Source organism: Carassius gibelio, chromosome B10 (genome assembly GCF_023724105.1).
Source record: "Carassius gibelio isolate Cgi1373 ecotype wild population from Czech Republic chromosome B10, carGib1.2-hapl.c, whole genome shotgun sequence".
In the NCBI taxonomy this organism is placed as follows: Eukaryota; Metazoa; Chordata; class Actinopteri; order Cypriniformes; family Cyprinidae; genus Carassius; species Carassius gibelio.
In genome coordinates, this window is record NC_068405.1 from 14,224,127 (window position 1) to 14,251,249 (window position 27,123).

General features: G+C 35.7%; 2 protein-coding genes across 2 annotated transcripts; both read right to left on the reverse strand.

The window, feature by feature from the left end:
• Positions 1-222: 222 nt before the first annotated feature.
• On the reverse strand, positions 223-3,606 carry ftr54 (finTRIM family, member 54). Its single transcript, XM_052568097.1, has 4 exons — positions 2,920-3,606; positions 1,726-1,873; positions 1,574-1,630; positions 223-1,399 (listed from the first exon to the last, which is right to left on the reverse strand). Exons 1-4 carry the CDS (start codon positions 3,514-3,516, stop codon positions 846-848), a joined length of 1,356 nt encoding a protein of 451 aa, XP_052424057.1. The 5' UTR covers positions 3,517-3,606; the 3' UTR covers positions 223-845.
• Positions 3,607-5,556: 1,950 nt separating this feature from the next.
• Positions 5,557-19,958, reverse strand: trpc4a (transient receptor potential cation channel, subfamily C, member 4a). The gene is made up of 11 exons (XM_052567713.1): positions 19,561-19,958; positions 14,751-15,154; positions 12,456-12,974; positions 10,476-10,818; positions 10,235-10,374; positions 8,479-8,810; positions 8,193-8,388; positions 7,837-8,031; positions 7,602-7,643; positions 7,261-7,350; positions 5,557-6,893 (listed from the first exon to the last, which is right to left on the reverse strand). The coding sequence occupies exons 2-11, from the start codon at positions 15,126-15,128 to the stop codon at positions 6,381-6,383; spliced, it is 2,748 nt and encodes a 915-aa protein (XP_052423673.1). The 5' UTR covers positions 15,129-15,154; positions 19,561-19,958; the 3' UTR covers positions 5,557-6,380.
• Between the last annotated feature and the right edge of the window lie 7,165 nt (positions 19,959-27,123).

Genomic DNA, 27,123 nt, shown 5'->3' on the forward strand with positions numbered 1-27,123 from the left:
AGCCATTAATTTAGTCTTCCGTGTCACATGATCCTTCAGAAATCATTCTAATATGCGAATTTATTATCAATGTCGGAATGTTATTATCAAACAGTTGAGGTGCTTTAAAAAAAAGTATTGTTTTTATTTTTATTTATTTATTTATTTTGGAACCTGTGATACTGAGATATTTTTTGCAAGATTCTTTGATGAATAAAAATTTTAAAAACAGTGTTTATTCAAAATAGAAATATTTTCTAATCATATGTCTTTACTATCATTTTTTATCAGTAAATATGTTCTTGCTGAAAAAAGCACTGATTTCTTGCAAAAAATGGAAGAGTAAAATGACTGTCAAATGTTTGAACGGTAGTGTATATTATTACAAAATATTTCTATTTTAAATAAATGCTGTTCTTTTTAACTTTTTATTCATCCAAGAATCCTGAAGAAAGTATCACAGGTTCCAAAACATATAAAAAATAAATCATTATTTTCTGAAGGATCATGTGACAAGACTGGAGTATTGGCTGATGAAAATTAATCTATGTATCTCTGGAATAAATCACATTTTAACATATATTCACATGGAAAACAGCTATTTTAAATTGCAAAGATATCCAATATTAAGGTATTTTTCTGTATTTTTGATTAAATAAACACTTTTGCTTTGATGAGCAAAATAAACATATTTAAAAAAAGCATTACAATTTTTACTGATCCCAAACTTTTTAATAGCAGTATATGTAAATGTAATCAAATTTTTTCTCTTTGTTTGATATTCATTTTTCTTTTTCTTTTGTTAACAGATTTAATGACTGAAAAATAATACCATCGTCAATTTGAATCTCACGTCTCTCTCAAAATCATGTACAGTTCATTGCTGGATCACACAGTTGCACTGATGATCCACAATAAACCCTAAACCCAGGATAGATGGGCTGAGTGAATGTGGTCTGGACTATGTAGATGAGCTTCATTTTGTCAGAGATGCTGAAGAAGCACACGATTCCAGCACTGTAATCCACATACACTGCCAATCTAGAAGTCTTTAATTTAGAAATGTTTACATATAGTTTAGTCTTTTTGTTACTCTCCCAGAATGTGTATTTGGAATGAGAACAGTACAGATTTATAGAATGATCATTACATCCAAATTTACTCTCGTCACCATTTCCCTTCCTGCAAATGCTCTTATAGGCCAAAGATACTCCCACACCAGCTCTTCCAGTCCACTCAAACTCCCAGTAGGCTCGTCCACATACACTCTCTTCACACAGGACCTGAGGCCAACAATCAAATCTGTCTGGATGTTCGGGATATAGCTGGACTTTGCCAGTGTTTGTAGCCACTCTGTTCCCTCCAGACAGTAGGAGGGTTTCATTGATTGTGTTTGAATCCATTGAGAGCTCGTGTGAATCTAAGGGAGATAAAATACAATATTAAACACAATATTTAAAAATGGACAATTACATTTTTTTTGCATATACATAACAATAGGAAGAAAACACTATCACAACTTCTTTATCATGCCTTTAAATGTACTATTAAAACCATAAAAGTTAGTGGAAAGTCATGTCATATGTGTACGTACATTGTAGGATCTGATTCCTGTTTTTGGGTCCATCAGTAGGAAATTTGCAGCACATTACTATTGAAAGAAATATCATATATAATGTAATTCTTTGTATTTAATAAAAAGTAGTATTTATTTAGGTGTTTCATGCTTGAATGAATGCAACCTACCCCAACCAGATACAACCATTACCTCCGAATTAAGGAAATTGTCCATTTTTTTCTTTAGTCTTTTGGCGAAAGATTTTCTCCCCTGATCAGAACGAGAAACAACATCAAAGCTGAAAGGTTCAGGAGGAACCAAATAAGATGAAGAACTCTGAAAAAAAGAAGAAGATCTAAATTTAAATCCACACTATTTTTCAAAACTCTCTTGTATACCTGAGTTATTACAGTGACCGTGTTGCATTGTATTCCAATCACTGTATCCTTTTCTAACATTTTGGTAGATTTGATATTTGTTCAGGGTTTAATATAGAATTCTTATTTTCCATAAAATGTTCCCAAGTTTCCAACTTCAATGTAACACATTATGTTTCTTATTGCACTGTGCATAATTATTATTATTTTTTTTTTAACTGGGTATGATGTATGCACAAAAAAAAGGCATGTATGTTTGTTAGTTTGTTTAAATTGACAGACCAAAATGAAAAGAGTTTATCAGTCCCTTACATCCTTTCTTTCAAACCTGTTTTAGATTCAAATCTAATTTATTTGAACCAGACTATACAGACTATGAACTAAGAAATATATTGTACATTCTGTGTCAGAAAGCCGGCTCCTGCATCAGCAGCATCTCATATATGTGTTATGATACTCTCATGAACGCGCATCAGAGACTGACATAGAAGAGGAGAAATTGCTGAATAAAGTAGTTATTTTTGTTTTCTTTGCACACACACACACACACACAAATATTCTCTTAGCTACATAAAATTACAGTTAAACCACTGATGTCACATGAACTATTTTAATGATGTTTTAACATGGTGGTTATTGCTGTCTATGTAGGATCAGAAAGCTCTCAGATTTCTTAAAAAATATCTTAATTTGTGTTTCGAAGATTTCAGAATTTTCATTTTTGGGTGAACTAACCCTTTAACTGCATATTTTGGATTTGTGTCAATTTAAAACTGCATACTATTATACAAGGCAAAACATTTGTATTATACTCTTTGCAAGGCATAATTATGCTTTACGCATTAGTGCTTGGTCAGAGGGATTTAATTTGGTTATTATGTTCTTCAGTGGATGATTAACTTTGTTGAAATGAGTTGGCAAGCAATTCAAAAATGAAAGCAAGTACATAGAATGTATGTGAAGGCCAAGCATTTGCTCGGTTGCATTATTGTTTCTAATTCATACCTGATTCATTCTCCCTGCTCCTGATGTCACATCATGGTTTTTGTGGATATCCATCGTACACCGCTTACAAATACTCATCTGGTCAGTATGACAGAAAATCTCCAAAAGCTCATTGTGTATTGGACAGATCATGTCCTCTAGTTGCGCAGTAGCATCGATCATACAGTGTCTCTCACCTTTGAAGACTTTCTCATGTTGTTGAAAGTGGCTTTGACAGAGAGAGTTCAGACACACCAGACAGGATTTGATGGCTTTATATTTTCTGTCAGTACAGACCTCACACTCCACGTCTCCAGGTCCAGCTTCAGTTTGAGAAACTTGAGCAGGCCGGGGAGCAGGCTGGAGTTCTGTTCTCTTCAGTTTCTCCACCATTTCAGCAACCACCACATTTTTCCCTAAAACAGGTCTTGGAGTGAAGGTCTGTCTGCACTGGGGACAGCTGTACTGTCTCCCGAGAGCATTTTCATCCCAGTGGCGTCTGATACAGTCCATACAGTAACTGTGTCCACAGGGGATGGTCACTGGATCATTCAGTATTTCCAGACAGATCGAACAGCTGAACTGTTCCCTACTTACATAAAGTCTAGCTTCTGCCATTTGAAAACATGTAGATGAAGACAGCTAAACACCACACTAGTTTCCTGATTCTGTTTAAGAGACGGCAGCAGAACAGGTGTGACTGTACGACGTGATGGTATTTAACATTAACAGAGTCCTATAAAAAGTCCACTAGGGTCACTAAGCAGATTTATTTTACAGGAACTTTAGATTGTACAACATTTCTGAGAAATGCACTGGTAATAAAGATTCTTGAGTTTGACGAGAAGTGACTAGCTGAACAAAGGTCTACACAGAGTCATTTAGATTGTGTTCTAGAAGATACTGATCTAGTAGTCACGTTCATTAGTCTAAAATACTAGTACAAGAATAGCTATTAACAATGTGCAACATCCACAGAAAACAAAAAGAATGGACTCATTGATTCCAGGGAATTGTAGCACTGAAATTTTATAAATGAGATTCATCATTGCCAAATTTAGGTAACAAAATGCTGAGACATGAATTAATCGAGGTTTTGTGTTCTAAGTGGGCATGGTGATGAAAAATATTGTGATAAGAGCAAAAATAAATTCCCACACAAAATGTTGTATTTGCTCACAAAAGTCTTGCATTCCCCTGAGAACCTTTGTGTTCACTTGCTAAAAACATTTAAATAAAGTTTTTCAATATTTATATTCACCACCAACTTTGTGTTCACTAGCAGAACACAGTACCCATCTCCACGAGGCTCCATTTAAGGCCAATGGCAAGAACGGCAAATAGCAATGGCCATAACGCAAACCTAATGTAGCAACTCCTACATGGTATAACATTGTGGATACATTTTTATTGTAGGTTGGTAAAATCAAAAGAGATGTTTTATTACATTATTACACGATTTATTATTTTTAGCCAGACCTTCAGACTGACGGCTGATGGTCTGGAATTCATGGCAACTTTCAGTGGCCAAGGCCCGCCCATGAGGCTGTTTAACTGACATGTCAAACAACAAATCACAGTTCGTTTCATTCAGCATCACGTTTCGGGAGTGGAAATGTCGCCACAATAACAGACCTGTGTGTTAAACTCTTGGACATATTTGAAAGATTCTATGCCATGAACTTTAAATATTTCACATACTTTTGAACTCCAGTGTTTAGTTGATCCTGATAAGCAAAGCACCCATTATTACAGTTGTAAACATGAATACTTTCTTCTTTAGTGAGGGGGTTTGGCAGCATGGCATCTTTTTTCCAGGCAGAATGTTATTAAAGAACTTGACACACACGTCTCCTGGAAATCCTGTAGAATTCAACCAATCCAATGTCCACTTTGACACTCCTGAAGTGTTTTGAATTTGGGGCTCATTTACATCAGACGTTTAGCAACGGTTTAGCAATAATTCTGTTTTTTTTACAAATTGGTCAAGTGAATGATTCAGTGACTCACTCATAAAGAAGGTTGTTTTTGTTCCTGAACGATACAGCCTGGCAGCCTGTCTGGAATACACAATGATCACATTTTCAGTATTTTTCTATCCCTCTTCAGTGATCCCTGTGAGGTCAGCTCAGTAGTTCTCAATTTTAGCATTCACAAAGCATAGCGTGTCAGCGCATTGCCCCTTACTGCAGTGCAAATGACTCGCTGCTCTTTTAAGCTTCATTCATGTGCCCTTGGGCTGCACACTGGACTCTCTAGGGTACTAATTCAAATAAATTATAGATAAGCCTTTGTATCCTGGTGAAGGACGGAGAATGTGAATCAAATTAGATGGTGAAATGTGCCCACAGTTTAACGTTCCCACCCCATCAAACCGTGCAGCACTGCAGGAGTCTGAGCCTATTTACAGTAAAACCATTACAGATCCTCCATTTACATTAGTATAGTAGATAAACTGATGCTGGTTAAAATATGGCATGCCATCGGTCAAAATAAAATGAATCACATACGAATTTACATTAAATCTAATATAATATTTATTGCTTTAAGCTCTCTCTCACTGTGCCGTTTGAATGGAGTGTAAGGTTTTCTTTTTTCCCTCAGGTTATGAAAGAAAAAAAAAGTCACTCACAATAATACTGCATCATAGTATAGCATTTCTTTATTTATATTTGTGCATTAATTCATGATCTGTAATAAGAGGAGTAATCTGTTATGGAGACAACAAGGATAGATGGAATAAGACATTTAGAAGCATAAAGGACTATGTACTGTGCAAACTCTATAATACTATGTTCTCCTTGTTCTTTACGATGAATACAAATGAGAGGAGGAGGAAACAGACATGATTACACAGTACATTGTACCATACTGACTTTATGATATTTAGTGTTTACTTTGGGTTTTAATCCATGTTTATAAAAAGACACCCTTCATCCAGTTCTATCTTTTATACAACTGTCTCTTGCTCAATGCAAAACGTGACTAAAAAGGTAAAAAGTTGTAAATATTTGCATAGTAACCTTCATTAAAGATATTAGGTTGCATGACGGTAATGACATCTCTTAACATTGGAACCACAGACAGCATAAAATGCTAAATCTAACAGAGTAAGGCAGAATGAAAAGTCTAGAATAGCGAGGGGTCAGCTATTGCTCCTTCATATATGATTCAGCAGAAAGGGGAGCAGAGCAGTGATAAACTACAGGAGCATTTACACAGTTGAGAGTGTAAATCACTGTGAATGACAATGTCGGACCCCATATTCTCCTAAAAGTGGCATTCATCCCTGAGACTCCAGAACAACACTTGATGTTCAGATCATCCAGACGCAGCGCCCTGCACTGGACCTTCGCCACAGCTGCTTCTGGGATAAAGAGAGAGTTCAGGAGAACAGCATCTTTCTCTTTGTTTCGCAGCATTCGGAATCTGATTGTTGCTTTTTCAGAGAGTGAATGCCATTGTAATCTGCTTCCTTCATATTAGTTTTCCTCCATCTCTTCATTACACATATAACGCATATATGACATTTCATCATCCTCTTGCAAAGCCTCATTCCTTCCGTCCTTCTCTGTTTCATTGTTTTGGTTCTCGTTTTCTCCCTGTTCGACGTCATCCTGTTCTTCACTTTCAGATTCTCCAGCTTCTTCTGACACGGAGTAAATCTCTCCTGGGTTGCTTGGCCCTTTGCAGTGCATTTGATTCTTAACAGTATCTTTTGAGATGAGACCATCTGCTAAGCCACTTAAGCCGCCAGGCTTCCAGGGGTTGGCTTTGGGTCCACCCTCCTGGATCACAGAGGTGGCGATGTTCTGCAGTCTCATTTTGCCTTTTAGTTGTCTTCCATCTGAAGTAGAATTGCACTTTAGAGGCTTATCAGGATACACTAGGTTTGAAGCTCTTGTGTGCCCTTTTGAGTTTGATACACCACTCTTAGTGCCCTTCACCATTCCCATCACCTCGTAACGGAAGCTTGAGATATCCTGTTTAAGTTCCTATAGTAATAATAACCACACATCGCTCAGTAAACTATAATGTACAGTTGATATAAAACAATTCAAGAAAGGACAAATATAATGAATCGCATCCAAAATAAAAGTTTTTGTGTACATAATATAGTAGATATAAATACACACATATACTGTACATGTATATATTTAGGAAAAATATGTTATGTTTACACATTAAATATATAATTTAATTCTATGAATATAAATATATACATGTAAATGTGTTAAAAATATATACTGTATGTGTGTCTTTATGTATACATAAGTATACACAGTACATACACATATTACATTTTTTCCACTTTGAATGTGATTAATCACAATTAATATATATAAAACAAGTACACTTTACCTTAAAGTTCTCCTCAGTTAATCCTGCTTCTTTTTTGGCATCCCTAATCATTGCTGCCACATACCGCTTAACCAGATTTCTAAGCACCTCCTAAAAAAAATAATTCATTTGATTATGAGCCGGGAAAAGATTAGACCAAACAAGCAGCCCATAGAGTCTTTCAGGAGAGTCAACGTGTATTTGAACAGTAGATTAATGTCGAAATTCAGAAGGACTTGAGTTGATTTACTCTGTATTTAATCAGAGATTGTGGTGAGCTGGAACCTTTCATCTGTCGATTTGATGCAAAGTGCACTTTGTAGACATTTAATGATCGGTTGCTTTGAAAGAGACACCATTACCTGGTACTGGCGGTTTGTGCGGACGTTTTCAGCAGCACGCATCTGAGAAAAAAAAGAGAACAGATCGATTGTATTGATTTTTCATGACACCTACTTTGCTATATTACAAGGTAGTGAAAACCTCAGCAGCTCCAATCATTTTGTTCACTGAATCATTTAGCTTCATTTGAACATTTTGAAGATTACTCGTCATACAGAGCAATCGTATGACTTCCTAAGACATGTACTCTTTTACCCCAAGTGATCCAAACGTCTCTGTTCTTTTTCTGTGTTTAATATTGAAGCAGTGGGTCTTGATCCATCTGATGAAGTACCATCCTGATTTTGGACTTGGAATGATGTTGAAGGGAGGAGGCAGCGTGCCGCCCTCCTCAAAGTAGCTCATCCAAAGTTTCGTTCTGGCAAACTTCCACTCAATATCAGCATGGTCCTGTGGAACAATCAAAGAGAACAGCTGAATATGCCAGTTATTATTTGTAATTCATTTGTCACACCAAACAAGGCAAAAAGTGATAAAATATTTAAATAAATGTACAATTATTTTTATTGTGCCCAAAAGGAAAAAAAAAAGACATAATTCACAGCACTTACAGCAATATGTTGGTAGGAATTATTCATCATGGCAATGAGCATATTAAGAAGCACCACCAGAGAGATGATGTTGTAGGTCCCAAACATTGTGGCTCCAACAAATTCAGTGAATTTGTGGTCGGCGTCAACATTGGTCACATACAGGGCAACAAGACCAAATATAGACCAGAACAAAGACTGCAATGTCTCAAACATTCTGGAAAAAACAATCCAAAAACATAATATCACTATTTTACTGCAAAACAAGCAAAGTTAAGATCAAATCTATATTTATGAGTTTGCTTACGTGGTGAATGCATTGTTCTGCTCTGAGCAGCGGATACCCTTGCATGTGACATTGTTATTAGTCACTTTGCCATCAGTTTCATAATAGAAATACAGTTGATTGAGTCCATTTGCAAATGCGAGTAGCACCAGGCAGTAAATGAAGAGGAATTTGAGGATGTCCAGCAGCATTCGGCCAAGGGAGATCTGAAGGGGGCCCAGGTGCGAGTTGGCTGTGAAGAGTGAAATCAGTCGCAGGGAGCTAAATATGTTAGCAATGGCGAACAAAGCCTCGCCCACCAAGGCGGGGTGCCACATCTGCCATGCCTTCCACTGCTTGTAGTCTTCAGACCACTGAAGAAGAAAAATGTTGAGAATTAAAGTATCATTATTTCTTTAAGTTTGATATATTTTTTAGCTTTTTACTCCTTTATCATTAAGACAGGATAGTGGAGAGATGAAAGGAAATTATTGGGTAGAGAGAGGGGAGCGGGACCGGCATAGGACCTCGAGACGAGATTGAACTCGGGTCGCCGTGAGCTCACTATCTTGTTCTAACCAGGCATGACCCAAAACATTTTCCAGTGATAATTTGTTTGTCCACAGTGAAAGTCCAAATGTTTTGAATGCAATACACAGCCAGTGAAAAATGTGTCTGCTGTAATATACAGGTATGCCACAATTGTGAACCAATGAGATTCCACATGCCATGCAAACATTTTTGCTGAATTTTTTAGTAAATTTAACTTAATTGTTTTATAATACATTTATTAATCGTTTGGTATTGTTCCTTTAGTAGGTACAATTGCAATTATTTGTGGTGAAAACAGACTGTAGACGGTAATTGTATAATTTTATTTTTATAAAATGAATGTACTATATTTCTTTTCATTAATGTTTTTTTTTTCTTCTTTGATATAGTGTATTTAGGGATTTCATGTTACTATATTACAACATTCACATCTAAATTATGCCAACAATTTCAATGATAGATTATTTGAGAACCATTTGGTCTGTCAAAAAACTCTTGGTAATTTGGAATGTAATAAATGTGGAAATCTGAAGAGACTAGTATTAGTTTGTTTTTTTTTGTTTTTTTTTGACAAACTGTTCAGAAGCTAATGCAAAAAAAATCTATTTTTCATATATCCTGACCACTAGGTACTGTGCCAAAAAATACTGCATGTAGTTTAGTTGTTTTTGCTTTGGGATTTTGTGTTTGCACCTTATAGTTCAGAAGTTATTAGCATAAACATATGTGTAACTTTAGACATTATGGTTTGAATTAGAGACTCTAAATTTGCAGTGGTTAATGTTGAGACTGTCATCTATCAGTGTGCCAAATTTCTAAAAATTTTACCATACGGTTCTATGGGCTGCCATAGATGAAATGCTGAAGATGAAGAAGAAAAAGAAAAAGAAGAAAACTAACGGATACAATAGGTGCTTGGCCCCAATAATTGGTGACAATATCAAAATCTATTTTTTATTAAATAAATGAAGTCTTGGTGAGGATAAGAGACTTTTAAAAACATCTTACCGATCCCATTTTGAACAGAATTGTATATTACTGTATATGAGTTTTTTCAATAAATGTTCCAGCTGGATTGTTCCAATGCCTGGAATATACTTTTGACAAATAATAATCCACACATAAAATCTCAGGGAAATGTTTCAGTTCGTAAAGCATATGTTCATGCAAAATAAAAAGGTAAAATTAAGTCAAATTCAGTTTTATACAAAAAGTGTCAAAGAGTACTTTATTTTTGATTTGTTACCTTAAAGTAAGTGACGAACTTCAATGAGATGGTGGCCAGATACAGGGAATTCATTACAAAGTCCATGAGGTTCCACCAGTCGTGAATGTAATCCTGAAAGCCACCGTCCCACATTTGTTTGATCTCAGCCCATACAAATCCTGTTAAGCAAGGTCAAATTTCAAATTCAAGTTTAAAATTCTTTAAAATTCAAATCAAAAACTGTTCAAATCAAATTTTTTAAGCCATAAACAAAAATTACCTAAAACCCAGGGTAGGATCATCCATTCCACAGTGGTGGGCTCTGGACCTTGCTTGGTGAACTGACTGTCCTTGCGGTCCACGTGTTGGGAGGCCAACAGCAGGAGAAAGAGGAAAGTCAGATAGGAAGCAGTGTGGCATATAAACTTAATGAAGGGTTTCCGGATGAAGAGGCCATATTGGCTCTTGGGAGCAATCAGGTAGAGCAGCGAAAAGAAAGGGGAGAGGAATCCGATGAACATGCAGGTGATGAACTTGCTGGCCCAATGGCGGCGTCTCCAGCCTGAGAACTCATCATACCAGCGAGATGCGAGCAGCTGCTGACAGTTTGGCTGTGCTACAAACTAAGCACAGAATAATGAAAAGAGATTAAATTGACACTGAGCCTCCTACAGGAGTAAAGACAAAGAGTACATGTAATGTATACATTGAGTTATTGAGATTTTGCTGAACTTTAATTAATCTGCTTGCATTTTCTCACTGGAAGGTACAGAAAAGCAAAACCATTTTCTGCTTTCTATCATGCATGGAGCCTGTCATCACTTTCTGCAGTTGCATAAGAAATGCTCTCTGCAGGAGAACACAAATAACGGAGCCATGTCCTAATGAGAAACAAGTGTTGTTTGAAAAAGAGCAAACACATAAGGCACAGAAGGGCTTACAGTGACACATTGTTCTTTTCTCTCAGGCTGCTATCTGGTTCTAATCATATCTGGTTTAAATCCCCATCTTTATCTTTGCAGTAGTGAAATCAATTTTTCACAAAAGGTATATATTTATTTCTGCACTCTCAGGGAAAAATAGCCAAAAGCTGTCACTGGTGTGGTACATATTTGCATACTAATATGCACTTTTAAGGTATTTAAAAGGTACCAGCCCAATATATATATATATATATATATATATATATATATATATATATATATATATATATATATATATAATTTTTTATTACAATATATTGTTTCTATATAAAATTATTTACTTTAAAAAAATAACAACAACAAAAAACTATGAAATGAAAATATCTTGACCACCATTTGAATTTCCTGTTAGGTTTCTTTTCTCTATTTTTTTTCTCTAATTTATGAAAGACAAATAATGAGATCGAATGCTTTGGCTGTTCAGCCTAATTTGCTATCATCATGCTGTGATGTGGAAGATCTTCCAGAGGAATTTCAATGACTCAGCTATGGAATAATAAGATCCCGGTGGGCTTCTGTTAATTTACATACAGATGCTTCAGGTAAATAAAAGGTTTCAGCTTCCACAGCTTGTAAGCATCCATTCTTTCTGCATTTTCAGTTATGTTTAAGCAAGTGCAAGGCAATACAGTACCATACGTACATATGCATAGCAAAGTAAAAACCTCTAAGTTTATGTATATCACATAGAAGCCTCTCTTGCAAAAGAAGAAATGTCCTTCTACCTTTCAAACAGAAAGAGCTTGTAATGTTTAATGTGCACAGAAGGGGGCAACATAGATTCATATGTTGCAGCCACTGCAGCATCCCTCTAGAGCAGTGGATCCCAATTATGTTCCTGGATGTCCTCAACACTGCACATTTGGCATGTCTTCTTTGTTTGACACATCTGATCAACTCTTCAGCCCAGTAGTAGAGACTCAAGACCTGAAATGGGCATCCATGGACATGCTTGGGAACCATTCCTCTAGAGAGAATAAACAACAACCTACCTTCTGGTGGTGAAAATATTCAACTCCGTTTTAAAACCCAAAATTTGCCAAACAGAAAAACAACACCACCTGAAATATATTATCCACAATATGTAAAATACATCAAATTGCCAAATCAACAATCATCCAAGTACAGTCCCTGAATGAACCTTTGTAATAAGCTCAAGTGCTGTTTCTATCTGGAGTGATTATTTTGTGCTACTGCTAATGATCTTGAAGTAGTTGTAGATTGCTTTTCCAAGCTCTTATTGTCCAATGTGGATGTCTGAAGAGCACACAACTCACCTCTTTCTGGTGGTACTTGATAGCCAGTTTCAACCTGGCGAGATCATTATTCCCTTCATCCTCCAGGAGATTCATATCATCCCTATAGTTCAGAATCAGTTCCAGCTCTCTGGAGCTGCGCGTTTGGTCAAGCAGATCTTTGGCGAACTGCTTGCACTGCTGGGAAAGCTCTTCATACTCGGACTTGAATTCATTCTCCACTTCGCTGAGCTCCTGGAGCTCCCAGCTGAGCTGGAATGCAGTCAGGAAGGGGTCTTCGCTGGAGAGGGCGATGAGCGAGGGACTGGCCAGGGCCCGGTAGATGTTGAGACGGGATCGGGAATGTCGCAGGCTGTCCACGTCTGAGCTGGACACGCATTCCATGCAGTTGCAGCGCACCTGGTGGGGCTGGGGCATGGACACACCCTTCTGAACCAGCATCTTGATGATCTCATAGTTGTTGGTGTGAGCGGCCAAGATGATGGGTGTTATGTCAGGGGTAAAATCGGAGAACTGTTTATCCAACAGGATAGGAGGCACCTAGAAAAGAGAGAAATCAGGGTTGATAAAGTTCACAATCAATTTCTCTTTTTGTATTTTTGTCTTGCTTTCTAGTATAAATGTGCATAAAACAAGACACATCTGCTTGAAAAAGCTGAATTATGATTTTTAAGTCTTGTTCTCAGAGAAATTTTAATTCAATGTAGTTATTAAAATAATAATAATAATAAAAAAACATAATGGTTTAATCCTGTCGGAAAATATTTCAAGCATAAACCTCATTAATGGTTGATTTCTCAACAAAAAAAACAAAAACAATACCTTTCCCAGTAGTACCTTATTTTAATGATGTTTTCATTGGAAGACAAGACAAGGATACGGAGGAAGAAATTGATTTGTTGTTAAAAAAGCCACAAGCTATCATTGTGACCTTTAACCCCAGGATGTTTCATGGAGTCCATCTCTACAGTACATTAAAGTCCATTCAAGGCAAGTCAGTTCAGTCAGTTCTACGTGAGTGAACCAATTCATCAAAAAGCTGATTGGCAATGAGTGATCCGTTCCTATTGCCCCCATATTAAACTCCCCCATATTCTCACATTCAGTTGTCTACAAGCAGTTAAAAGTGTTGCTAAATTACTGTATATACACTACTGTTCAAAATTTAGGAGTTGGTAAGATGTCTCTCATGCTCACCAAGACTGCATTTATTTAATGCACTTGTGGACAAGAAAGTGACTAAAAATATATAAAAATATATATAACAATTTGAAATTTAATGTATTCCTGTAATGTGGAAGCTGATTTTTCAACATCATTACTTCTGCCTTCGGTGTAACATTATCTTTCAGAAATTATTCTAATATGCTGATTTGGTCTATTATGAACGTTAAAAACAGCAGTGCTTCTTAATAAATTAATATATATATATATATATATATATATATATATATATATATATATATATATATATATATATATATAATTTATTATTAATATTTGTATTTTATTTTTGTGGAAACTGTGAATTTTTTCTTTTCAAGATTCTTTGCTGATTAGAAAGTTCCAAGTTCATAGAAATGTTGTAACTTTTGATCAATTTAATGTTTCCTTGCTACATAGTTATATAGTTACTGCATTTTCTGTGGTATACAACAATAAATAACACTTTTGCTGTCTGTCTGTACAAACCCTTTAAGCTGCTCAAAGCATGATTCAATTATTTTGTGCTATCCCACAAAAAAAAAAAAAAAAAAAGTATTTAATTTGCTCAACCAGGTATTATTATAAATTCACCTTCTTTTTCTGTGAGACATGGTGGCATGACAATCAGTTTGCTACACGGTGTGCCACTGAAGTCATTACAACTTTATCTGGGTCACAGCCCTTCAAACAAAGTGGAAAATTACTTAATCTTCAGCTGCAAGACAGTGAAAAGGATAATACAAGTCATCTTCACGAAAAAGCAAGAAAGCACTAACTATTAAGAAGAGCACTACTTCCAAAACTTTTAATTAAACATCCAGGTCTACAGGGAACAAATCACTTTCAATAGGATTAGTGCTTTCTCGGGTTCCAGGTACCTCTGCGACACGGTCAGAAAAACTATTTGAAATGCTCTGAAACAGTTTGGATGTAATCTGCACATTTACAGTCACTTCACAAAAGAAGGGATTACCAAGGCAACTGGGAATTCCTGCATGTGTAAGTTGAATTGAAAAGAGGACCCAAGAGATGGTACAGTAGGTGAGACATTGAATTGTTTTAGGTATACAGGAAATTCGGAAGTAAATTTGTCTGTGATTGCCATCTTACCTGCATGCCCCCACTGGGCTTTTTATGATTCAAAAGCAGCTCCACAGCCCCCACCACTTCCTTTCGTATGGCATGTAAAAGCGCATCCCCCACGTACACGTTAAAGCTGAGCAGCAACTCAATAATTTCCAGGTTCTCATTCTCAATGGCAATCAACAGAGCTGTCCGTCCCAAAGGGTCGATGCAGTTGATGTTGATTTTGAAGTAGATCTCGGCTTCTATCAGAGCTTGTTTGACGCTGGCGTAGTCACCTTTCTCCACAGCAAACAGGTAGGCCTTTTCCAGCGGTGACAGTTCAGACTCGGCTCGAACTATCCGCAGAGGGATCCTGTCCCTGTATGAGAAGTTATCCGTTCTGCGAAAGTAGAGCTGTGACATTGCTGCTATGCCTTCGTGTGAGACAACTGGGCAAGAAGAGAGATGGAAATAGAGAGACCAAGTACAGACAATGAAAGGACGCTGGTAAATGAGGGTAAGAATCATGCATTACAGAGGAAATGGCTCGAAGCATTGCAAACCATCATCTCCACACCCAACATCCCATTAGCATGACACTTAACCCTTATTTGCTTGGTTTTCTGTAGAACTTCGAGGTTATGAGGAGGTTATTAGATTTGGGCGTTATGTTGAAGGCCACAATGAAAACCTCAGATCCTTCTAATGGGACAAGATCTTAATGGAGTCAAGAGTTCACTTGATGTTGGTGAAGTCATAAATGTATACCATGGACTGGATTTTTGTTACTTGTCTAAGGGCAAAGCAACGTGGTACATTCAAAAGTCATCATTAACTTTATCAATGAAATGATTAAATAAAATGGATCAATTTTGCTTTCCCTCACCACACAAATAAACTCTGAAAATGCCCTCTTGTAGTCATTTGGATTGATGTAAATCACTAAGACCACTAAGGGGATATTGTATATTTGTAGACCAAAACCCAGAAATGAGTTAACAATTTATTACTAACGGTTCCACCAATATGGTACTATGGCAATGTGCATATTTCTGACATGCACTGTATGGGGTAGACCAATCAAAACAGACTGGGCCATCTTACCAATCAGAGCACAGTACGATCACAGAAAGGAGGGGTTTAGAGAGACTTAATCTTAGAACTGCTTTGAACAAATTATTTAATAATAATAATAATAATTCATTAAATTTATATAGCGCTTTTCTAGGCACTCAAAGCGCTTACATAGACAGGGGGTATCTCCTCATCCACCACCAGTGTGCAGCATCCACCTGGATGATGCGACGGCAGCCATATTGCGCCAGAACGCCCACCACACACCAGCTTACTGGTAGAGAGGAGACAGAGTGATAAAGCCAATCAGCAGATATGGGGATTGTTAGGAGGCCATGATGGTCGGAGGCCATTGGGCGAATTTAGCCAGGATGCTGAGGTCACACCTCTACTCTTTTCGAAAGACGAGAAAACATTGTTTGACCTATTGTAGGAGAGTCCCAAAACAATATACCTTAAAAATGGCACAATAGTATGGTGGCCCAGTAGTGCACAAACCAACCCAATTAAAAAAGCAAACATAAGCTCACAACACAATATTATAGTCGACTAATCATTAGTTGAAGAGAAAAGGCTTAATTGACCACATTATTTTTTTAGTCGCTGCTGCTGTCCCATCACGGTCTTTGAACTTGAGCGCGTCAAATAATAAAAGAAACTCAGACATAAGAGAAATAGGCCTATCTATAGAAAGCAAAATGTCTTCATTAAAATGAACCAATTCAGATGGAAAACAACTATTCTCAGGTGATGTGATCTGTATGAAACATTAATATAGGCGCATTCTCTGAAGAGATCGTCAATTCATCACTGCAGCCGAAAATACAGCAAACACTGGTTTATCAACAAATTATTCAAATGTTAAGCCTCCTTGATTTTTTTTTCATGATGCATTCCTAATCATTACTGTACTTATGCCGGTTTGCTGTGTGGCAAACCTTATTCATAAACGCTCATTACTATGATTTATGGTTTATTCATATAAATGTACGATTACTCGACAAACTGCTTAACATAAATGACTACTGGTCGCCGAGAAAAATCTTTAGTCGAAGACAGCCCTAAGAAATAATATTGATTTATTTTCTGCTCGAATCATGAATTGATACATTAAGATTACCAGGATATCAAATCATTCAGTAAAAATTAAAAAATCGATTGCACATATTAAGTAACACATATTAATCACTTTGAGAATTTCTAGTGGCATCTCAAGGAAATATCGGTGTTTAACTGTCAACACTGTCCTCTAGTGGTCAGGAGCATTTCCGTTGTGTTGTGGCTTAATGTCATTGTGTCATGAGCTTATGTCTGCTTTTTTAATTCCGTTGTGAGCTTATGTTTGCTTTTTAAATTGTGTTGTGAGCTTATGTTTGCTTTTTTAAATTGCATTGTGTTGTGTACTCCCAGGCCACTGTACTATAGGGGTACTTTAAACACCCTAAATAAGGTCTGTGGTTAACACAAGCTCAACATATTTTTACTAGGGATGTCCCAATCAGGATTTTTTTGTGCCCCAGATCTGAGTCACTGAATATCGAATATCTGTTAATAGTGAGTCACAATCCAATACTTGTATTTTCCTATTGCTTGGTGCAAACTTCAAGTACATTAAAGTTATAAAATTATTACAGTCAATCCAATTTGTACAGAGATGTGCAGAGAGTTTCTTCATCACCATGGAATAGTTTTTTTATATCCTATGTTTGTTTTTTGTTTTTTACTTTTGTCAGTTGTATTTAGGCTTTAATTTTCATAAAAGTTGTGTTCATTAATAAAGACTACCATACCCATCAAAATATAAAAGAATCATAAACTTTTGTTGGTCACAAAGCTTATGTTTTGCAATAATCCAAAAGCCAATGGAAAAATCCTGTTAGGTTTTAGTTGAGGGAAACAGGGTGATGCTAACTTCCTGGTTGGCCAACAAAAATATGTCATCACTGCAAGAAAAATGGTTACATTTTCTGTAGTCACTGAAATCTGCATACGTGTCCGCTATATATGGGATAGATATTTGTCATAATAGGTTCATAGCATCAGGGACTGAAAATCAGTATCTAACCATCCACAATTGATTCAGCTTGTAGATGATGCTGATGTTTTATGGAAAGTGCTTTCTGGTGTGTGCGTTCCAGGAACATGCTGTTAAAACATTTTGTTCTCCAACAGACTTAGCAGTTACTATTCTAAAACCTCATTGTGTTTTACAGGTCCAAATATATATCAAGTTAAACAAACACTTACACTTGTGACTGGCACTGACAAATGCTAAAACATTATGTTCCTCAGTCTTCTCAGTGTCCTCATACAAACTTGTAGACTAATGAGGAACTTCCAGGCTTTTATATTGTTACACTCATTGTGTCAGATTAAACAAAATTGTAAAGGATAAGCTTAATGGTTTGCAATTTTTACTTTTTTTTTTTTTTTTTTTTTTTACCAAATTACATAAATTCCTTAACTTTTGAATCAAAATATTGCTTATACTGTAGAAATGTCGCTATAGTCAAAGCTTTTGAACATATGAGAACATGTTACAGGCCTAATAATTATTACAAAAAATCTATATAGATTTAAGCTCTTTTGTCTTATGTTGTGTATGTTGCATTTAGTAAGTCACCATATGATGATTGATGCTTCTTGTAAACTGGGACCTTTGTTGAAGTTATTTCTTAGAATGTGTTTTTATTTTATTTTTTTATTATTTTTGTGTGTGTGTGTGTGTGTGTGTTTAGATAATCAATTTATATTCAATTACTAAGAGGCCACTCACTCATAATTCCTTTTACACTATTTGCTAAAGTGTTTGATATTTAAAAAATAATTTAAGCAAATTTATTTTATTTAATTAGGCAAACCCTCAAAAAACTGAGTTCAATGAAATGGTTCAGTTCACATTTTCAGAGGATAACCTTAGATGAACTTGATAGGCTTCAGGAAAAGAAATGTGATGTAGGCTACTTCAACCAAATAAGTGTTTATTTCGAATTTTAACGCCGTTTTAGACACATCCGCACCCCGTAGATTTGAATTCTGGCATTATTTGGTCTATTTATGAACCTTTTACCCATTGAAGTGGTTTTACTATAATTTACGAGGGCATTTTCATAATGTGCACAGAAGTGGTGGATGAACACAGACAGATCACTGCGCAGTGCGCTCTTCAGTCTCCACTCCTGACTGCCGCAGGCTGTGTCTCGAAATATAGTGAGCTGCCTACCTCAGCAGCATTTCTGACCATAGATGTTTTTGACTCGTTTAGAGTTAGCAAAATGTCACAATCCACGCGCACCCAAACATGATGCACATTATGTAAAGGTAGGCAACGTGTATGAAAAGCAGGTTACATTTTATGTGGTGTTATATGCTAGTTTAAAGCAGTCTTTAGAGAGACTTACTTGAGATTTAATGTATTATTGATTTTCAAATACCACAGTAATTCTCTGGAAAAGCGCGTTTATAAAATGGAACTCGTTGTCACTTTACAACCAAAATGCTAATTATGTTAATAGCCTACTCACCCCTGTTTTATTCTAAATCTGTGACTTACTTTTTTCACTGTGTTACACGAAACAACAAGTAACGTTATAGCTTCAGTATCCAGTGTATGGTGGGAAAAAAAGTAAATGCTGACTTGAGGCTGTCAATCTGCCGAAGACCTCCATTTGTGTTTAACATTAGAAAGCCACACAGATTTAGAACAACCTGTGGGTGAGCAAAGAATTTGCGTTTTTTTCGATGAACTGCCCTTTTATGAAATAACAGAATATCACCTCACCTGTTGGTTTTGGATGTTGCACCGACTCGTGACTGATTCCGTCTAACTAACGTACAACAGGTGCCCAACGAGAAGAAAACCCGTTACACTCCAACCGCCTCCACAGAGGAAAAAGCGCGAAAATGCGCAACGACAGAAATAGAACGCGGGAAAATCGTATCCATGTGTACGCGCAGCGAGACTCGGCGATCCTCTCATTTCGTATTCAAGATGGAGCTAATCTGCAGAGTTTCCCAAAGCAACATATTTGTTGTCTGTCTCCGGAAAGTGCACGTGCGAGATCTTTGATGGTTTATCATCTTGCATAGTCTACTCGCTTTCCCAAGTAGGTTTCATCGCACGTCGGTGTGACGCGTTCGCATCTTTCGTTACGAGTTCTTTTGATAATTGAAGAGACTTGGATCGCAAAGGCTACCAGATGTCCTGTCTGCATACTCTCTCTCTCTCTCTCTCTCTCTCTCTCTCTCTCTCTCTCTCTCTCTCTCTCTCTTTCTCTCCTGAGAGAGTGCTTGTACATGTTTATAGGGTCAACACTCGACGTCTAGTATCACGGACAGTCTTTAAAGGTGCTCTAAGATTTTAAATGCTAATTTATAAGGTTTGCACATTATGGATTGAAAAGCAGTTTTGAAAAATATAATTTAACAAAAAACAGACATATAATAGCCTATACCTAGAAAAAATTGGCTCCTTCTGACTGCAATGTTTGTAATCAAATGACTGTTAGAACATATGAATGTTTTGGACAGTCTTGTCTGTAAACCAGTGAGCACCTGTGCCATTTATTCTCATGTACACTTCACTGTCAAAGCAGTACAAATGAAGTGAGTCCAGACACTGAGATGATGTTGGTCTCTCCTGTTCAAACCTGTGAAACTGAGTCATTGATCTGGGTTGAAGTTTTAGGTGCGAAGAAGCCAACTTTAAAATTTCAAATCCTTCCTGCAATTTGTCAGATTAAGAGGTTCAAACATCACAGAGCAAGACAAATCAAACTGCTGCAGCAGTCAAAGACATTTCTCTCTGAGAATTTCATGTCATCTCAGAGATCTGAAGGACAGACAAATGAAAGATGTGGAGCCATAAAGCAAATTTCGCATAATTCATCAGCAGCTATTGCAAAATGTTCACCACCTGTCATATTCAAACTCCTCTGAGAATGTGTAGGTCTTCTGCCTAAACTGATAATCTGCTTCTGTTTATCCTTTTTCCTTTTCCTTTTTTTTATTAATTTTTTAAAAATCTTTCTCTTTCACAGTTGTTTGCATAATATCCGTCATCTGTTTCTCAATGATGTAGAAGACGTTTACAAGCATCCTTTATGGTGAAACCAATCCCAGAATGTTCCCGCCACAGGATGAAAAAAATGTAATTCCAACTTTTTGTCTTACAATCGATTCACAAATTCTGAATCGAGATTAAAATAAATATAAAATTGTGAGATATTTGATCAAAATTGCAAGACATATTAATTGTGAAATCAAAAGTCGCAATTACTTTTCTTTTTTTTATGGTGGGGAGAAAATTATTTGAATTGCAAGATGTAAACTAGGCATTGCGAGGAAAATAAATTCTCGAATTGAGTTTATATTTCGCAATTCTGACTTTTATTTCCCCTCATAACTGCAAGTTTATGTCTATAAAAAAAAGAATAAAAAAAAAAGTCAGTAAGCTTTTTTTTAATCCCTTGGTGGAAATGTGCTTTCAATACATTAAATGCATTGATAAAATAAAAAAATTAATAAATGAAGAATAAATAAATAATTATATAATAATAATAATTATTATTATTATTATTAATACATTTATTAATAAATTAATTAAACATATTGTATTTTCATTAAATATTATATGCTTGTTAGAGTGTTGCACAATAAACTTTTTAAAAAACAATTTTAAAAAAGTTCACCAAAGTTAAACAAATTCAAATTTGTATTAGCTTTTATCCCAGATGCCATTTAAAGCAAATTAATCAATTTAAAAAGAAAAAAACTTGTTTTTTCAGTTCAGAAATAGTACGTTTTTCCTTCAAGTGTTGCTGTTACTATCCTATTGCAACCTTTCCCGTGGCTATAATTGTTTAGAATAACATATCATATAATGTCTATACTGTGTTACACCCTGTAGATTCCTTGCATGGGAAATAAATATAGCAGTGAGAGGTCGGATGATGTGGAAACAAACAAACAGCTAAATTAGCTTTTAGGTGTTCATGTTTCTAAATGAGCCCCTACAAAAGCTGGGCATAGTGCTTCCTCCAGGCAATCACAGACATACCTTGGTATTCACACTCAATTCTCAATTCATCTCAATATAAATACTCACAACCTACATAAAGAAAAAGAACAGGGTAATCAAAATGAGAATGGAAAACAAATCCAATATCACCTTTTTGATTCCAATCTTTCTAAACAAATACCAAGATTTTCAGTGTGTATTCTGACCTTCGGTTCTCCATTTAGACTATTAAAGCCTGTGAGCAGATAATGACACAGTGAATTATAATAAAATGGGATAATCTTGCAGAATGTCAGTATCGATTTACTGGGCCAGACACAATAAATTAAATGTCTCCTGTTCTTTGTTAGTGCAGGTAGGAGAATTTGTGTATAGCCTCCTTGTAGTAAAATGAAAAGAAAAGCTTTATCAGGCCTCTATATTCACGGCAGCTGTTTAAAACCATATTAGTGTTTCCACAAAGAGACCTGCTAATAAAAATGGATTGGATTTGGATTGGAAGCCAAGGCCATGACACTGCTTATTCCAGTGATCAACATTCATGGACCCTATAGTATTTGTACAGGCGGCAGGACAGCAAACCTCCTTTTGGTAACACTTTAGAATAAGGTTCCATTAGTTAATGTTAGTTAATGTATTAATTAACATGAACAAACAATGAATAATACATTTATTACTGTATTTATTCATCTTTGTTAATGTTAGTTAATGAAAATACAGTTATTCATTGTTAGTTCATGGTAATTCACAGTGCATTAACTGTTAACAAGCACAACTTTTGATTTAAATAATGCATTAGTAAATGTTGAAATTAACATGAACTAAGACTTATAAATGCTGTAGAAGGATTGTTCTTGCTTAGTTCATGTTAACGAAAGTAGTTAACTAACATTAACTAATGGAACCTTATTCTAAAGTGTTACCCTCCTTTTATTATAGTGCAATTAGAAAAATAGACAATATTGTTCTAGCACATGCACATTGTTACTCACCATTTTCTTTTATGCAATGCTTCTTGTCTCAAAATCATTTCAGTGGCTTTTTTTAAAGGTGCACACAAAGTATATATATAAATATAAATGTGTAAGATTTATCTTTATTAATAACTTTTTATTAAATTGACTTCAACATACCACTACATTTGAATAAGAGTATTATAGATTGATAGATAGATAGATAGATAGATAGATAGATAGATAGATAGATAGATTGATAGATTGATAGATTGATAGATAGATTGACAGAGTTATTTTTCATATTAGCAACATCTCAACAAGCTTATTTCATAAAGTTTCCTGCGATTTCCAGGCTTTTATCATCAGCATATGGTTAATAAATGCAGCATGTCTCTGTATGGCAGCAGAATATGTTCTCTCTGTGGTAGCTTGAATTTGTCTGGCTCTTTCAGTTTGAATGGATGGAAAGCCAGGCTTTTCTCCGTGTTGACTTCACACTGCCGAACTTGATCTTTCACACAGAAGCCACAACAGTGGAAAAACTCTCTTGGAGATCTAAGCTGTCATCGCTCAGGACACCAGTTTGCTTATTTTGAATGAAGAAATGTGAGAGGGCTTGACGGCGAACTGTCACTTGAACAATGGGGACTCAAATCCAAAGCGTCCAGAACCGAATAAATGAGGAAAATATATGAGAAAAGGTGGATGGGAGGGTAAAAACACCTCCTGTTACCTAGGCTACGGGTCTCTGGAGATGGTGTGATGAGTGACCGTCACACCGTAGTCCTGTGAATAAATACGCCATTAGCTTGTGGATTGGGTGGCATCTCAGTTGCTTCCCATCAGTGACCCCACATTTTGGACACATTTGATGTTTCAGACTGACCAAATGCCATAGAAATACATCTAGAAACTGATTAGAGTTCAGCGTTTCCATCAGCAATGGTTATCATTCAAAATGTACTCCCCTTCTGACCTCGCTGCCACAGGAAGTCGAATGAAATGATAAAACTCAGAGAAGCATTTTGAAACTCTGTCAGTCACAGATTGGCTTGTTGTGTTTGTTTGTAATAGGAATGTGAATGGACTAATGAAGCATCTGAGGGGGCAATTGAAAGCAGAAAGATTCCCGCTGAATGCTGGACAGATTCTTTGGAAGGTTGTTGGCAACACTGGAGCGGGATAAAACTAAATCACCTCAGGAGCTGCTTGATAGTCTTTGATGGCTTTAGGAAGCCTTACTGAGAAGGATTAGATCTGTGGGTTCAGAGCTGTGGTAATGAAAATAATTAGCAAATTATACACTTATCCAAATCCGAGATTGCAAATGATGCTTTACGTCCATGTAAAAAGTCGAAATACTTTGAAACCTTTTTGTTTGTGTGTGTGTGTGTGGTAGTGTGTTTTCAAAACCCTAGCAACAACAAACACAAGCGCTGAACTGAAACATACAGTATAGTCTACTTGACTTTGAAATACACACTTTGAGGTAAACATTATTGAACCCAAGAGTGGTACACATGTTGTTTTGTTGTTGGTTGTGGTGTTTGCATAAATGAATCGTTAGAGACCTGTAAATAGCCTATTTATTTCCTCCTCTTCTGACAATTTTTTTACTATAAATAAATAATGATGTTATTATCTGTTGAATTTCATTAAACAATAAATTTTCAAGATAACGTAATTTCACCTCTGCTATCTACCTTTCACCTGAACGCAGAAGTCTTGTGTCTCACCCGACTGGAACGATGCTTTACATTTCCAGTCTAGGTAAATGTACAATATTCCAAACTGATGATATAACTGTAAACCTATGAAAATGGTTTTAAAAAGCATATGGCACCATAGTTTCATCACTTTACTGTGTCGCAATGACTGTCATCTTGGAGGAACCCATTGCTTAATGAGTGGGTAGATGACATGAAGTGATCTGTGGTTATCTGTGGTTATCTGCCTATTTTATAATTTTACATTAGGGCACAATATTGCATTAAATATTGTATGTGATTTATCGTGCAGCCCTATTTTACACACAGTATTTTAACTTAGGCTCTGCAAGCCATGCTTGTTTTCTCTTGTCAGCATTTGACATAGAATGCAGAAAATACACTGCCAGATACGAGCAGATTTGCTGGAGCGCAAAACTTTAGTAATTAGAATAAAGTGAAACCATAAAATTAAAATTAGCCCATAAATTAGTCACCCTCAAGTCATCCTAGGTGTATATGACTTTATTCTTTCAGACAAATCCACTTGGAGTTATTTTAAAAATGGTCTTAGATCTTTCAAGCTGTTTGATGCCACTCAGCGGGTGTTGCATGCATCAGTACAAAAGAAGTTAAATAAAAAGCCCCCATTCTTAATAATAAAAGTAATCCACACAGCTCCAGGGGGTGAACAAAGGCTTCCTATAGAAAATCAATGTGTTTTTGTAAGAAAAATATCCATATTCAAAATGTAATAATCACTTTAATCTATGTAGCTTGTGCTCACTGTTGTAAATGGAAGCAGTTCCGGGCGGATGACGTGTGAGGTCGGCTTTGTGCATGCACCGCTCAGAATGGACATATGCAGAAATGCAGTGGACAGATCAAAACAAAACAATGGTCACTAATTAGAAGTACGAAACGAGGATTTGTAAAGAAGAATGTTGAATGATTTTGATATAAGCCAAGAAGAGACTGATATTCCTTTGGTAAAGTAAGGAAACTTTGCTTCCTTTGCCCCCTGAAAATAAATGCTGGTTTTCATGAGACTCACCAACGCATGCGTAATGCTGAGCATGAATGCATTAATTTCTTGCGAAGTCTTCCAAATAAGCTGTAAGGGTTGGATTTTGTCAAAACATGCTCTCTTAGACTTTCTATAGTTTTGTAATTGTGAGATACATCACTGACCCCCTTGTAAAATACCTGACCTTAGTAGTTGCTTTGACCTTTATACCTGGAATATCAGCATGTTCATGTCACAGCATGTCTTAGTACAAAGTTTCATATACCTGGGATATTCCTACCCCACACTGACCCCCTGGTAAAATACCCAAAATAGCATGTTAAAAGCTTGCAGCACAGTTGTTATGACATTTACAGAGAGAGCAGAAGGCTGAATCTTCAAGTTCACTTCAGAGCATCCATCCAACAATATTATACAAAAGATTTATTACATAAATTAAAGTAAAGGGATAGTTCATTCAATAAATAAAAATTATTTCATTAATTACTCACCCTCATGTCTCAAAAAAAAAAAAAAAAGTTGCTTTTGTTAAACCACTGATCTCACATGGATGTGCTTACTATTTGTCTGGGCATTGAATGTAGTAGTTATGATGCTGTCCATGCAGGGTCAGAAAGCTCTCAAATTTATATAATCATTTGTGTTCTGAAAATGGAACGACACATTCAAAAAATGATTTTAAGATACTGTTCACTTTATTTAAAAAAATAATTTTAATTGAACCCCATTCAATTTGGGTTCTTGTTCAAACAGTTTCATTGTGGTAAACTGATTGGAAACGGTTATGCTTTGGTTCAACTAAATGTTTTCAGTTTGAATGAATATTTAACAAAAGAGCATGTGGTGCTTGTTTAGTTTACTAGAATCAAGTTAACCTAACACAATTATTTTCAACCACATGCAATTTTACTCAGTTCAGTTTAGTTCAACAAATGTGTTTGAGTAGAGATAAAATGTTTCCATAATTGAATTTAGTTAGTTTAAACTTTAACCTTTTTTAATCCTTTTTTTTTAATCCTTTTTTTTTTTTTTTTTTTTTTTTAAATGACGGTGAGTAATGAATTTTTGGTTGAACTAATCCTTGATGTTTATGGTTTATGTTATTATGTTTACTTTTGTTTGAATTAGAGAATTCTTCATATTTACTTATTTTTTGGGAGATATGACACACACACACTGCCATGCAAAAGTTTGGAGTTGCAGGAATTAATACTTTTATTCAGCAACAATAAATTAAATTCATTTTAAGTAACATTAATGCAGTTTTTTTATATGAAATAAATTAATAATATATTAATAAATGTCATGTTAAAATATATTAAAATAGAAAACAGTTATTTTAAATTAGTTATAATATTTTACAATATTTGTGCTGTACTGAATTTTGATCAAATAAAGCAGAGCACCAGAGAATTTTTTAAATGATATGATACAAATTGAAGACTAAAGATTCAAACTGTTCCTACCAAAATTGGTATTTTGTGAACTGCCCTTAACCCGTGTTTTTGAAGACAAAAAAATAAAATAAAATAATAAAAAAGCATTGTTTAAAACAACTGCTGCAGTGGGCCTCTGAGTGTTAACTAGAGAACCGGGTAACTAAGTCAAATGCCCTTTTATATAATAGCAAACAGCA